Source organism: Cannabis sativa, chromosome 3 (genome assembly GCF_029168945.1).
Source record: "Cannabis sativa cultivar Pink pepper isolate KNU-18-1 chromosome 3, ASM2916894v1, whole genome shotgun sequence".
NCBI lineage: Eukaryota > Viridiplantae > Streptophyta > Magnoliopsida > Rosales > Cannabaceae > Cannabis > Cannabis sativa.
This window is the reverse complement of record NC_083603.1, coordinates 31,124,425-31,139,943: the sequence shown is the minus strand read 5'-3', so window position 1 is coordinate 31,139,943 and position 15,519 is coordinate 31,124,425. Positions and strand designations below refer to the sequence as shown.

The following is a 15,519-nucleotide window of genomic DNA, read 5'->3' as shown; positions in this document are numbered from 1 at the left end:
CGGAGGTGCTGGCATCAGGAGCCCTAGTGTTGGGAACCGGGAGCAGCAACTTGGGCCGAGACGACACCCGCTCTTTGCCCGCCTCTACCCAGAGAGTCCTCCCAGCATCGGCTTGAGCCTTAATGTAAGCTAGCTCTTGTTCCCTCCTAAAGAGGTACTTCTAGTACCGGTCCTCCGCTGAGGCGATAATGTCTGCCTGGAGTACCTTTTCGGCATCATGGGTGCGAATGTTGGGGCAAAGGACCTTGGAGAGGTTGAAGTTGTCCACCGATTGGCCCTCCGTGATGAGCTTAGCCTTCCTACAGTTCACCGTTGTGACCAAGTCCCCCAATTAAGACTGTCTTTGTCATATGTGGAAAAGACCTTGGCGGGCCGAAGGAAGAGTTGGGTAGGGGCGGCGCGGTGCATCGGGGGAATCCTGACCCACTCCATGAGCAGTTCTGGGCGTTCCACGGCATGAAAACCGGAAGAGAAAAAAAATCAGTGATGATACTCCTTGACATTCTTTTGGAAGTTATAAGTGACCGGACCCTCATTGGCAGGATGGGCCTGGGGTGTGAAGAAACCATCTTTGAATTTATCCCCCTTCTTGGGGACAGACACAAATTCGAAAAAATATAAAATTTCAGCCAAGCTAGGTGAAGCCCAGCCCTGGGCTACATAAAAAATAAATAAACCTGAGAGCAGGCGGTACGCTTGGGGAATGAATTGGTAAGGCGCGAGGCCAACAAAAACTAAAAAATTTATAAAGTAATCTTTAAGCAGGAGCATGGCTCCAGACATGAGGTGGGTCTGGCTCCAGGCTCCAAAACCACCGTAGTTGTGGTTGGGCGTCTCTTCCTCTCGAGGAAGACGGTGAAAAACCCCGGAAGGGGACGGCTTGATACCAGCCATGGTCACAATCTTTTCCAGCTGGTGGGTACAAGTCAAGGTCGAGCAAAGTTCGTCCGCCTCCCAACCATTCGATCGACAGGTGTAGTTCTCCTGAACGACAGGGCCCTTCATCACTTCCTCTAGGGTAGCAAGAGTAACTGCCCCCTTACGGGAATATTTGGTTCCGGACGCAGAAGCAGACATTTAGTTCTGTAAAAGGAAAAATCCAGTAGTTAGCCCCCAAACCAAACCCTAGTGTTAAAAGAGAGAATGGGGGTCCCCTAACCGCTGGAAACAGGCCCCCTCCGGATGCATGCGAAAGATGGAAATTCTAGGGATTTTTCTAGGCAAACATCGGGTGCAAATATCTCAAAGGCAGCGAAAGCAGAGGGAAAATGAAAGACAGAACGTGGGAACAAAAACTGTCTCATATCCTAAACAATGTTCCAACAGAGGGGTCTATCGCAAAAATAGAAGAAAGAGAAGTAGTAAAACACAAATAAGAAGAGCGTATATGCACCAAGCGACCGTTTTCGCCAAAGTTATTTCCCAAAAATCAAGCACTTAACCAAAAGTTCTACCCTGACATGCAAATGAACAACAAAAACATAAAGTACCTAGAAGACTTACATGAAGGTTGAAAACTGGGGGTTGGTGTTGATCGACGGTAGAATGCAGACTGACAGCGACGGAGGAATAGCAGTAAGAAATCTATGGTTTCTAGAATTTTTTCTCGAAAGTGTTCTTGGGATGAAATGGCAAAGTGGTGAAAGTAACCCAGTGAAGGAAAAAGGTCGACTTTTATAGACCGGAATGGGTGCAAGGCAGCTGTGATCAGGCGCCAACGTACGATGAGAATCGTAATCAATTCGCATTCCGCTGATCCAACGGTTGGGATAAACGCTCATCAGGGCAGTTAAAAACGCTTGAGTACCTTTTCTGACACTGATTAAATGCGCAGGATCATTAATGGACGAGAAGCGAATCGTTGCCTGCAAAAGGAAATAAATATTAATGATGACTGCCATAAATACAGCCCACGCGCTTGGAGCACGTGCCGCTAAACCGATGAGCCACCCGGAGGCATCAAACAAGCCTCGTTTGTGCTCCACCAAACAAGACTTGGGGGGTAAATATTGCCCTTGAGTTTGCCCAAAATATGTGGACCTGGATAAGGATGACACGTGGAGCTGAGAGGACCAGCTTTTAAAGAAATCATCTAAGTCTTAGACAATAGAAGAGTGCCTCTGGGAAGGTGCCTCCCGGAGGAGGCATGAGAAGGATCTTCACGTTCCCGGAGGCCAAGGACATATTAAGGAGTTCCGGGAGGTACTGGACGCTATTGAACAATCACCTCACATTTAATGCTGCATGGGGGAAGACGTATTGAAACTACCATAAACGATATGATAGATGGCGTAACCCCCTTTCTCAGCTATTGTGCTATGATTAATGAGGCTAGTCGCGACTACTTTTTGAGAAATCACATCAATCCAGAAGGGATAAAAGATTATATCGACCTAACCCCTAAGATACCTACAGTATATGTCATGTATTTCCTATTTTGTAGGGGTGGGCATCCGATCCAATCCAATATTTTTTTCCTCATCCGATCCAATCCAATTAGTAATTGGATTTGAAAAATCATCATCCGATCCAATCCAATTAGACCTCAAAATCCAATCCAATCCAATCCAATTACTAATTGGATTGGATCGGTTTTATAATTGGATATCCAATTACACACCTAAATTTCAACAATATCTTAAAAATATAAAGAAAAATACGTAAAAAACTAAGTATCACTTTTTATTTAAGTTTAATACTTCATAAATATATTATTCTTACAAGTGTATTGTAGCTAAAAGTTTTAAATAATTAAAACAATAATATTTCTAAGTAATAAAATAGAACAAAACATCATGAAAATAAATACACTAAACAATCAAGTGTTACAAATTCAACATACAAAAAAATCTAATAAAAATATAATAAATATTTATTATATTTTACAATATTTTTTATTATATAAATAATTTTTTAATATATATAAATGTAATTGGATTTGATCAGTTTTTAATTGGATTTTGAGATTGACATCCAATAACCGATCCAATCCAATTAGAATCCAACTATTAGCATCCAATCCAATCCAATTGTAATTGGATATCCAACTTTTTGTAATTGAATTGGATTGGATCAGTTCGGCTCAATCAGATTGGATTGGATGATGCCCACCCCTACTATTTTGTATTTGCTGGGAATATGTGCCCCTATTAAGCCTGTACAGAAAGACAAGTGATTCATTCCTAGGGATCACCCTAGAAAAACACTATAAATACCCCACAAGCGCACTGAGGCAGGGGTCAAGGATTCTGGGTCCAGAGGAATCAAAGAGAGAAAATAGGAGAGAAATTCACCAAGAACATTCTCTGTAAATAAATACTATCATTAATAACAAAGACTCGTGGACTAAGGCTCATTAATGCCCCAACCACGTAAAAATCTCATGATTTAAACTTCATACAGCCTTTCCTACATATTATTTAATTGGTTGCCGAAAACCTCGGTCAACAAGATTGAATTGAATCGTGCGAATTGGATTAACTATTTTATGAACACCACTACTAAAAAGACCTTCAGAACATATCAAGAATAGATATCGAGATGGAGGATCTTCCTCTCTCAAACTTCTTTTGGCTGAACATCACCCACAATATCGCCATTTATAAATTTGAAGTAGGTTCTTACTGCTAATTGCTCTATTTTATATATATATATATATATATTTATATGTTAACACAGATTTTCGTTAAAGATTATGAGCTTATTTTCGTAATAGATTCAGCACAGAAATTATAAGTGATCTAAGAAAGAATGATAGAAACAGAAATAACACCAAGTTTTTACGTAGTTTTGCAGTTAACTCTGCATAGTCGACGAATTAATCTTATTCAAATTTTTTTTGATACAGAACTAAGGTTCTTTACAATCAGTGTATCCTAATTTCTCTCTAAGGATTTTCCCTTTCATCTTTTTTCTGTATATTCTACCCCTATTTATAGTAATATAGGTAGGTAGTTAATTACATTCAAATTCGAATCTCATAACAATATTCCCTGAAATTGTGGGCTTTAGTTACTCTCCACGTAGATAAATATAGTTAATATTTGAAGATCACACAGCTGTGATTTAAACCACTTTTAAGGGGTCAACGCTGATGTGGATTAAGACACGCTGCAAAACGTATCTCGCTGAGGCGTCTCGCCTAGAACATGAACAGGTTGATTTACTCATATGTCTTCCCGCAATGGCATGAGCACCAGTGTACTGAGCAAATTTAAGGACTGCTCTTTGACCATAAAGCCTTGCAAACTGGACAATCATGTCCCAGGTTCTCAATAGCAACAATATCCCTAGCAACAAGCTAGAGCTTACCAGGAGTATGCATTCCAATCTATAGCGAGAAGGATGCCTCGTTGTACGTTATTTATGTCCTCCTTAGGATTATGCCTTTGGACGCGAAATGGTTTCTCGTCAATACGTGAATCAATAGTTTGTACATCCTTGTCTTGCTTAAGACTATGCAGTCAGCGAGTTATAAATATACTCTATTAACACCCCATTTAATGAGTTACTTCATTTCGTATTTAATGATATAATTATCAATATACTCGTTAATTCATATTTCCTGAGATTGACACGTGTCACTTTCTGAAGTACCAACCGAATTTCGGGTATAACAATATATACACAAATACATATAAATATTATTTTTCAATCACTAAAAAATTATTTGATAAAAAAATATCTCTAAAAAAGAATAATATGAGTAGAAATCATAATATATTCATATTCCTCACTTCAATATTTGTAATAAACACTCATATTGGGCTATTTTCCCTACCATTAGGTGGTTCAAATACCTGAAACCCTGAAATCTACAAGCTCACCTGAGAACAACATACTGAATTGAAATACTTTCAAGAATATCTACCCTAAAGGTTAGATTAAGCAACACCAACAAAGCCTTAAAATTAAGGTGGTCGAAACATAAAATTTGCTAATTGCTAACGTGGCTGTCAATAAATAGTAATTATCAACGAGTTAATTTCGACCAAATAAAAATTTAGGTAAAATACATTTGCACCCTACCTAAATCCAAACCAACTGTACTTTGGGAGTTGGGAGTAAGCACTAAATGATGTATAATAGCTACAAAATGAAAATATATATCAAAACTTTAAAAAAAAAAAATGTGCTATAATAACTCAATATTTTAACTCATAAATAATGCATCTCCACATTAAGGGTGCATTTGAAAAGCTACAATGTAATTAGATTTGTGTGTAATTGGAGGTAATTACACAATTTAGCATGTTTGTCTGACCATGTAATTACACTGTAACTAATTGAGGGATTCCAATTATACTCTCCAATTCTCATGGCCCTCATAAGAATTGAATGTAATTAGACTATGTAATTACTAAAAACTTTCCATATTAAACATTAGCTATTAATAAATATTATTTTCCCATGTAATTACTAACTATTTTACCAAATAAGATATTAGGTTTTCATATGTAATTACCACCTCATATCCAAACACACCTTGCATTTTAAAATATAATGTAATTACTAAACTGTGTAATTACTACCCTAATAATTACCCTACCTAGTAATTACACAGTTATTTCCAAACACACCCTAAGCTAAACTTTATCTCTTAACTAAACATTTTTTATTATTATTTTTTGTTGTTTTCTTTTCTATTTTTCCATTATCTATATTAATAAATATATAAAATAAATTAAATAAATAAAATATATTAACAAATATAATATTTAAACTAGAGAAAAAATAGAATAGCTGATATATGGTGTTATGTATAAGTTTGTATGTAAAATGAAATAAGGAAAATGAAAAGTAGCTGATTGTAGTGCTGTGCAGTTAATTTTAGACAATTCTTTATCAATTTCTTCAAACTTTATTCTATCCTAGAAACTAGCAAGGTAAGAATCCCAAACATAAAAAATGATAATCATAAAGAAACTTTCACAAATCATACTCTCCAATAACTCGAAAGGACCAACCACAAACACCACATTGGCAGTTATTCTAATTCCCAGAATGTTAATGATCCTCTGCTTGAACAATCAAAAATAATTGGATTAAAAAGTTATTTTCCACCTAAAAACAGCATTAAATGGTCAGAAAAACATTCAACAATATCCCACCTAAAGACTAATTCCACAATTATAAATCATTTCTTCTCCAAAAAAATAAAATGACAAAACATTATCCGACATAGTTAACCCTAACATGTAAACACACTAACTTAAGGGATTCTCGTGCAACTGGAATAAGAATGTTGCGGTCATAACTAGCATTTGTCGATTGTTTGTCTAACCAATGTTTGTTCTCATATTTAAAATCCTAAAGGAATTAGGAACTTAATTGACTTGGATTAGTAATATTTCAATCAGAATATATGCGAACAATTCCAAGAAATAAAATTTGAGTATCCGTGTTAAATAAGACATAACAAAATCAGCACAAGTAAAAACTAAAATGTGAATCACACAAATAAGATCCAAAATACTGTAGGTAAATTTTTATGCACTTGTAAGGAGTCTGTCAATTTTGGTTGGCTATACATTGGTATACAAACTCACACAGAAAAGAAAATTCATCATTGCACAAAGCTAATAATAAACACCTTTATGTGAACTTACAGTTGTTTTAATTGTTGTATTGGATCACAACAACATGCATGATAAGCTTAAAAAAAAAAAAAAAAAACAAAAAACAAAACTCACCAATTCTCTGGCATTATTATGCAAAAAAAAGAAAAGGTCAAGAATCATAAAGCATTGCCTAACAAAAACCTATAAACAAAATAGTAAACATGATCAATTTAAAAATGGAGTAGCGACCCACAAATTACTAAAAATGTCATACATCAAAAAGGGAACAAAAGAATGACGAGCTATATGAACACTCTGTGAAGCAGAGCTGAGTATAGGCAATTCAACATAGTGAGATGACAATTCTATGGATCAAAACATACAGTTACACATGCTTGAAATTAAAGTTCTCAAAGTAAAGTAAAGTAGGGAGAAAATATTACAAGTAGAAGGAGGAACAGCATCCTCTTCGATCAATCTCTATTCTCAAATCCACGCAGCACTGCATTTGCAGAGCAGCAAATACTGAAAGCCCTGCTACCCAATTCAAAGCTCGAACTCTTCATCCCTGAGAGCCAGCTCTGCAGCCTCTTCATCCTCCTCATCAAGAACAAAGTACTCATTTTTCTCCACCGGCCTAAACATATAGAACATCACTATATAAAAGGCCAAGCTTGCAATCTCCTCAGCCGCATTGCTCACCCACTGGTACTTGTAAGCCGCAATGGTCTTAAGAGCGAAAACCACGATCCGTGTGAAGTACAAGTACCCAATTACAACAATGTAAAATTGCCTGAAAAGGGTCAACTTGGCCAAGTTCCTGGCGGCTTTCCCGTCGGTTTTCGAAGTCTCTCTCAACGACCGAATAGACCAAACAATGGGGAAAATGATAGCACAGCAGCAAATGATGTCAACGAATAAGAATACCTGGTTCCAAGTAACCCAGTCCTTGATAAAAGGTCCGGTCTCACCGATCACAACCGACGCTACATTAGCGAGGACCTGAAGCGGGATCACAATCATCAACACCTTCTTCTCCTTCTCTTGCAAGAAGGGTTTCAAAAACGACCACCCAGTTCCAATCAAAATGATCACAGTGAAGAGCAAAACGACACGAATGAACTGAAAAATATAGAACAGCACATCCCACCCATGGGGGGTTCCGGTGACCTTAACGTAATGCTTATCCTCAGCGGCACAGATGAGATTGAGAGCCTTCATCAATAGCAAACCGGCCATCAAGAAATGGATCCTATGCACGGAGCGCTTGTTATTGTAGAGGATGTAGATCCAAAACCCTAGGAAGCCTAAATAAGCAAAGGAGAAGACGAAGAAGAGGGATGGGAGGTGGGTGAGGCCGGCGGAGAGGAAATCCTTGGAGTTATCGCTGTCGTAGTTGAAGACCTCGGTACGAACGTCCATGGAGACGGACGTTCCAGGGGCGCAATTGGCGAAAAATAAACTGTACTCGTTGGGGGCGGTAACCGGATACGATTGGTTGAAGGAGGAGAGAGGCGGTGGGGAAAGCTCACGGAAATTGAAGAGGTGGGTGATGTAGTGAGAGTCGAGGACGCAGAACTGCGGATCTTGCTGCATCTCCATGAGAACCTGAAGCAGAGACTCCTCTGAGAGAAGGAAGAATCCGAGGCGAGAGGGCTCGATGCTGATCTTGGAAGGAGAATCGACCATAACCTTACGGACAGAGATGGTGACGTGACCTTTGTGGGTGAAGCCAAACTTCTCGAAGAGGATCATGGACCTCGCGTCATTGGAAATGGTTAGGGTTTTGATCTCCGCCATAGCAGCGGAGACGAGGAGGAGGAAGAGGAAGCAGACGGAGGGCATTTTCGCCATTTCGACTTTGGGGGTTGGAGAACAGAGGAACTGAGGACGAAGAAGGGCAAAAAAGATAGAAATGGTTTTAGGCCTGTGGAGAATTAGGGGTCAAAATGCAAATAAAATAAAATAATGGAAACGTGGATCTTAAGGCTCTGCCTTTTTTTGAGTCACCCGAGAATACCCTTGACTTTGTGAAAATCTCAGATCTGCGCTCTTACGGCTGGACGTTTGTTCGACGTCGTTTTCGTTACTTCAAACATTGCAGGCCCAGCTCAAAACCAGCTGAAAAGGGCTCATTAGAAGGCAAGGCCCAAATGAAAATCTTCGGCCTTTTAGTTTGGGATAATTAGATAAAAGAAATTACACTGGCATTTTAAAAATTCTTATGATAAATATGGTACATTTAAGTTTGACCAATTTATATGGTATTCTTTTGTTTTTAGGTTTTTTTATGGTATTTGTTTTTAGGTTTCTAAATCCCATATTTAATGTTTTTATTTGTTTATGAAGTTTTATTTGTCATCGATGCCGGAAAAATCACTAGAGTTTGTTGTCGGTACCGAAAAAGTCGCCGGAGTAGCGGTCGGTACCGGAAAAGTCGTCGGAGTTGTTGTCGGCGCCGGAAAATTCGTCGGAATTGGCATTGTCGCCCGAAAAATCACTGAAAAATCACCAAAAAACCGGTTTCTTGAAGTCTAAGAAACCGGTTTCTTAGTGATTTTTCCGTTGACAATGCCAATTCTGACGACTTTTCTGACGCTAGTAGCTACTCCGGCGACTTTTCCGGCACTGACAGTAAACTTCAGAAAAGTCATCAGAATTGACATAGTCGCCGGAAAAATTACCAAGAAACTGGTTTTTGGTTTCTTGATGAAGAAACCAGTTTTTTGGTAATTTTTCTGACGACAATAGCAATTCTAACGAATTTTCTGGCATTGATAACAACTTTGACGACTAATACACCGGCAGCTACTCCGGTGACTTTTTCAGTACCGACAGTAAACTCTGGGAAATTCGTCAGAATTGGCATTGTCGGCGGAATTATTATCGGAAAAATCACAAAGAAACTAGTTTTTTTTTTATTTCTTGATGAAGAAACCAGCCTCTTGGTAATTTTTTTTTTATTTTTTTTTCTCTATTTGGTTGATTGATGAAACTAGTTTCAATTATTTTCAGTGTATATCATTTTTGTTTTGTTTTCATAATCTTTATTATTGTTGTGTAACAAAATTAGTTCCTTGATGAAGAAACCACTTTCTTGGTGCAGAAACCAGTTTCTTGATGAAAAAACCACTTTCTTTGTGATTTTTCTAATGATTTTGCTGGCGACAATGCCAATTCTGACGACTTTTTTTTACGCCGGCAATAACTTCGGCAATTTTTCCAACACCAGGAACTACTGGCAACTTTTTCGGCACCGACATCAAACTCTAGAATAGTCGTCGGACTTGGCATTGTCACTGGTAAAATTACCGGAAAAATTACCAAGAAACCGGTTTCTAACATCAAGAAACTAGTTTCTTGGTGATTTTTCCAGTGACAATGCTAATTCTGACGACTTTTTCGGCGCCAGCAACAACTCCGACGACTTTTCCGGCACTAGTGGGTACTCCGACGACTTTTCTGGTAACGGCAGTAAACTCCGATGACTTTTCCGGCACGAGTGACAACTTCGACAATCACTATAGTTTTATTTATTTTATTTTTTTCAAAAAATAAATATGAAGGTAATTTTAATATTTTTTATGGTAATTTAATTAAGTTTTTATTTTTTATGAGTTTTAAATTCAGATTTCTTTTTAATGTTTTATATGGTAATTCAGATTTCTAAAAAAAACCATATTTTTAGTTTGATTGGTTAGATAATGCCATAATTAGTGTCATTTACTTTTTATGCCATATTTATCATAACCTTAATAATTTTTCTATATTTTTGAAAATAGCCCAATTAGATAAGACACCATTTTTAATTAAAAAAAATTATAATTTTACGTTTAAAGAATTTTTTTTTTTACATTTTTATGATTTTTTATAGAAAGAACAAAAAAACAATATAAAACTAATAAAAAAAAAACATCCAAATAATATCAAAACAACAACAAAAAATAACATACAAATAATGAAAAATCAACAACAAATTAACAAGAGTACAACATAAAATGACTGTATTTTCTGTAAATAAAATCAAAAAAATCGTAAAAATATTTAAAATTTCGTGAAATTATATTTTTGTAATTTTTTTATTACTTTAGTGTAATTCCTTTTATTTTTATTTTTGCGTCACTAAAGGTAACTTTGTTCTGTTTTGATGTTGTGTTATGTTGTAAGCCCAAGTTCTTGTCTAACCTATCTTTTTCATATTTAGATTGATTTTATCTTGATTTAAGCTTGAATATAAAAAGAACAAAATCAAAGATTCAACACCACAATTTTACAAGCTTCACTTGCCCTAGAAACTTATTCTAGGCGGCTAGTGCTTGGGTTCCCCGAACCAGGATAAATTCATCCACTAATTCTCAAAGGTTCATATTGTTGGAAATTATTTTACCAGGATCTTAGATCTACTCACAAGTATGTTTATTAACATCCTAAATATGAACTTTCTAAAACGATGAAATAAACACATATAAAGTTTAAGAAACCTTACATTGGGTGCAGCGGAATATAATGACTCCTTCCGTTCAGATATCTAGCCCTTGATTCCTTTCTGTAGCAGAGCATTATCAATATCTGAACCTGGATCTCTTTCTCTGAATCTTTGATGCTGAAGCTCCTTTGCTGATGATCTTTCTTCACGATCTTCCTCACTATGATTGAGGTATCACTTGATGTGTGTGGGCACTACTCAAATCACTAAGGATTTCGAAATTCTAAGGAAGAAGAGAGAGAGTGGTCAGCTAAAGATAGGGAGAGAGAAGGCTCAGTTTTTCTGAATAGAAAAAGTCAGAAGAAAAGTGTAATTTTCCTGAAGCCTTCACTATCTATTTATAGCATTCCACTAGGGTTAGATTTGAATTATATGGCATTAAAATAATGAAAATATCAGTTTAAATTTCCTACAAAAGTGGCTGGCCCTAAACTTAGTGGATTGGGCCTTGCTTTTTGCAATTTTGCAATTTTAACACCTTTTGTATCTGATTTTCTCAAAAATGCCAATTTCCTAATTCAACCATTTAAATGCCAATTCTAACTATTTAATAACTATAAATAATTATTAAATAATATTGTCATTTATCATATTTATTAATTGAACCATACAAAGTATCATAATTAACAAATATGCCCCTATAAACTCTTTCTTTACAATTTCGCCCTTACTTAGTGAAAAATTCACAAATAGACATAGTCTAATTTGAGAATTATAATTGATTAATCAAAACCAATTACATGAGTCTTACAAGCAATATTATCTCAACTAGTGGGGGGACCATGGGTCTATATAACCGAGCTTCCAATAAGTAGATCAAGAATTTAACACTAAAATTCACTAACTTATTAATTCTTCGTTGAATCCACGCATAGAACTTAGAATTGCACTCTCGCATATAGAATGCTCTATATGTTCCACCATATAGACACATCATTAGTTATCCATTGTTATAATCCTAATTTGATCAATGATCCTCTATATGAATGATCTACACCGTAAAGGGATTAAATTACCGTTACACCCTACAATGTATTTATTCCTTAAAACACTTGACCCCGTATAAATGATATTTCGGCTTATGTGAAATGAGTACTCCACCATTTATGTTCGTTTGGTCAAGCTCGAAGGAGATCATCCTTTGCTTACTATTCGCCGGATAGAAGCTATAGATTCCATGTTTATGATAGCGCTCCCACTCAATTGAACTACCGTGTTCCCAAAATGTACGTATCACCCTGACCTAAAAGTAGGCTTAACTAACAAATCAAAGAACACGAATAGCCTTTCAAGATTGAGCCTAATCATAACAGGATTAAGATCATTTGATCTAGGATCAACTAGGCGATATTGACTTGAATAGATATTACGGTAAGTTTAATAAATCTAAGTCAAAGTTCAATATCGGTCCCTTCCGATGCATACTCCATGCATCCAACCTGAGCTTTACTTTAACCAATGCTCTGGAAAGAACATAGCACTTCTCCAAATGCAAGTAAACTCTTGTTGTAGATTATCATATCAGTAAAACCATGTGTCTGATAAATCTAGGAAACTTTATTCACATAGTCATGTTTACTTTCCAATGTGTTGACGGCACAATAAACAGGATCAAGTATGTGAAAAGGGTTTCGCATGAATTTATACATTATGTACATATAATCATGAAATAAATCATGTGAACCATGCAACATTAAATGTTATTTCGATCTATAATAATAAGTAAATCTGATTATATTGAAATGAGTTTTATTTAGGGCATAAAACCCAACAAACTCCCACTTGCACTAATATAAAACAAAAAGTGCGTTTCAAATAATCTCAACACCTTGATATACAAATCAAGTGTAGTAGTAGTAAACTCCTCATAATAGGATCTGAAAGGTTGAATTAACCACAACCTTTTCTCCACCATTACTCTTCCTTAATCACAAAATCATTGATAATGTGAAATTCCTCTCTATATGTCTACTCTCTTGGGATACTGGATTCTATACCTTTGGCAACTACTTTTGGTTAATCAGGAAATTAACACTAGTAGTTTAAGGCAATTTGGAATGGTGCCAAAGATGTATAGAACTTTCCTTAGACCGAATAAGTACCTTTCCCGCAGCCTTTAACATTCCGCCTCTCTGGTAGACCTAGAGACTTCAGATAGGTTTTTAAACTTCTCCAAAATCACTATTCCACCCCCAGAGTAACCACCATCTTATCAGAAAGATTTTCTAGCACTAAGGCAAATTTCGAAATCTGATATGGTGTAGTCTAAGAGTTTTTAAACACACTCTTATAGACTAACATATAGTTCCTCTTCTTTATCTTAAGATTTACTTGATTGTCTTCCAATGTTCTTCTCCCCGGATTAATCGATACCTACTCATTACTCCCACTCAACAGCAGGTGTCTGGTCTAAGGCATACAAAAGCATATCTAAGACCTCTCACTGTTGATGTAAGAAATTCTTTCATGGCTTTATCTTTTCTGGAATAGTTAAGACTTTTCCTTAGATAAATAAAATCTATGCCTAAGAAGTTGTGAAGCTTCTATAGATTGCCATTAGAAAGAAAATGCTTCAGCATCTTACTTAAGTTGCTTGCATTAGAGTAAGTAATTACCAGGTATACCACAAGTCATAGGTTTAGATAAACTCAAACCTATAATACTAGGAACAGGAAGTTTTGTTCAGTCCATTGAATGGGCTTATAAACGAAAATTTCCTTTTATGTCCTTGTAATAGAAAACTTTAGGTTATTCCATGTGAATGGATTAAACCATAGTTCTATTCGCTTTCTTATTAGTTTCTTATCTTGACAATCCATTACTTGTTTAAACTCACAATGGATTTTAATCACTTGTGTCTCCCAAGTCATAAGAAGGTGAGTTCCTAGAAACTCTCCCACTACGACAAGGTACCGTGAATTATGTCGAAGAAAACTAAATGGTATTGATCTCTTCGGTTGTGACAAGACAACAGAGGCAGTGGGATCATCATATGTTATATAAGATGATAGAACACTTTTGGAATCAAGAATTAAATATCTCCTTTATTTGCTACTTGTTTTTCAGACTTAGTCATTTTCTTAGAAAAGTAGTATTTGTTTGAACAAACACTTTCTTATCTATTGACAATGGGATGGTCCACCCCTAATCACTTAGAAAAGCTAACAAACCATGGTTAACAGTTCTAGCCTTTCTTAAGATTTTGATTAGGTCATCCATGAATCTAGTAATGATTTACATTAAGTATACAACCATTACATCATTCTGAAATTGTATTACCATAGAAGGACTTAGGCAACGACTAGTAACTAATCATCAATATGCAAATCGAAATTTCTGGGGAGGTAAGTTTGGATATAATTCAAAAATCAATTTAATGATCTTTGAACTGCATATCTACTAACTATTTCTCCACCCCTATCAGTTCGCAAGATCTTTAACCACTTACCTTAATGGTTTTAACCATTGCTAGAAATTAATGAAATTTTTCAAACATTTCAAATTTCTTGCTAAAAGGTATAATCTAGAGTTATCGTTTGAAGAATACAACGAAAAACTCATATCCACCCCTGAATGTACATCCATCTGCGAATGAGATGAACTACTTTCAGTGGATATAGGCATATTAACTCTTTGCAGAGATTGATCTTGTCAAATCCACTATGAACAAGATACAAATGCCATAGATTAAAAAAAATGTGGTAGTGTCTATTGATGACATAGGTTTAGTTACATCAAAGAGTTCTAGAATACTTCAAGTGGATCCTGGTCACAGAATACCTAACTCATATTCCATACAGTTTTAATCCATTAATAAAAGATGAATATTAAACACTTGAGAAAGTGTAACTGTATTGTATTCTGGAATTAGAAATTTAAGAAAATTTCTATTTGGAATCTAAAATTAAAGTCAAAGACTTAAATTTATACCAAATATAATGAGTAATTCTATCTTGGACCAAAGACTACTAATACAAACTCTAAGTCAGATTTGCCCATACAAGTAGGAGATTTCTAAGATTGAGGATTTATATCAATTGGGAATAGAATTTCGGGATTATAATCATATGCGTCATTTAATTTCTTAAGAGAAAATATAGAATGACATGAAATGATTTATAGACCATTCATCCAATGATATGTTTTGAAGCTAATTCGAAATGAATAAGCTAAGAGGAATTAGGATAATTTCGTTTAAAATAAGAATCCAACGATGCTTCGATTAGTGAAAGACAAAGTAATCTTATTTATGTAATCTTCTTGTTTCATATTGTAAAAATACTAGTCTAAGGTGTCATCAATTGATGAACAGTTAGATGTGGCATATACAATACTTATCTTTCGAGATCTTACACTATTATGTATGTCTAATGGTGAAAATCCATTAGGGATTTATCTCATTAGAAAAACAAACTTGTTAGACCAACAATGAAGATTCGAAATCAAACTACAACTTAATAACAGAAAATAACA

The 15,519-nt window shown here is 35.7% G+C and overlaps 1 protein-coding gene across 1 annotated transcript; it reads right to left on the bottom strand.

Moving 5' to 3' along the window:
- Nucleotides 1-6,789: 6,789 nt before the first annotated feature.
- On the bottom strand, nucleotides 6,790-8,815 carry LOC115709014 (protein CANDIDATE G-PROTEIN COUPLED RECEPTOR 7). Its single transcript, XM_030637034.2, has one exon. The coding sequence runs from the start codon at nucleotides 8,412-8,414 to the stop codon at nucleotides 7,107-7,109; it is 1,308 nt and encodes a 435-aa protein (XP_030492894.1). The 5' UTR covers nucleotides 8,415-8,815; the 3' UTR covers nucleotides 6,790-7,106.
- Nucleotides 8,816-15,519: the final 6,704 nt, after the last annotated feature.

Bases quoted from the DNA above. Each gene is read 5' to 3' on its own strand.
- LOC115709014 (XM_030637034.2), bottom strand. From the start codon at position 8,414: ATGGCGAAAATGCCCTCCGTCTGCTTCCTCTTCCTCCTCCTCGTCTCC.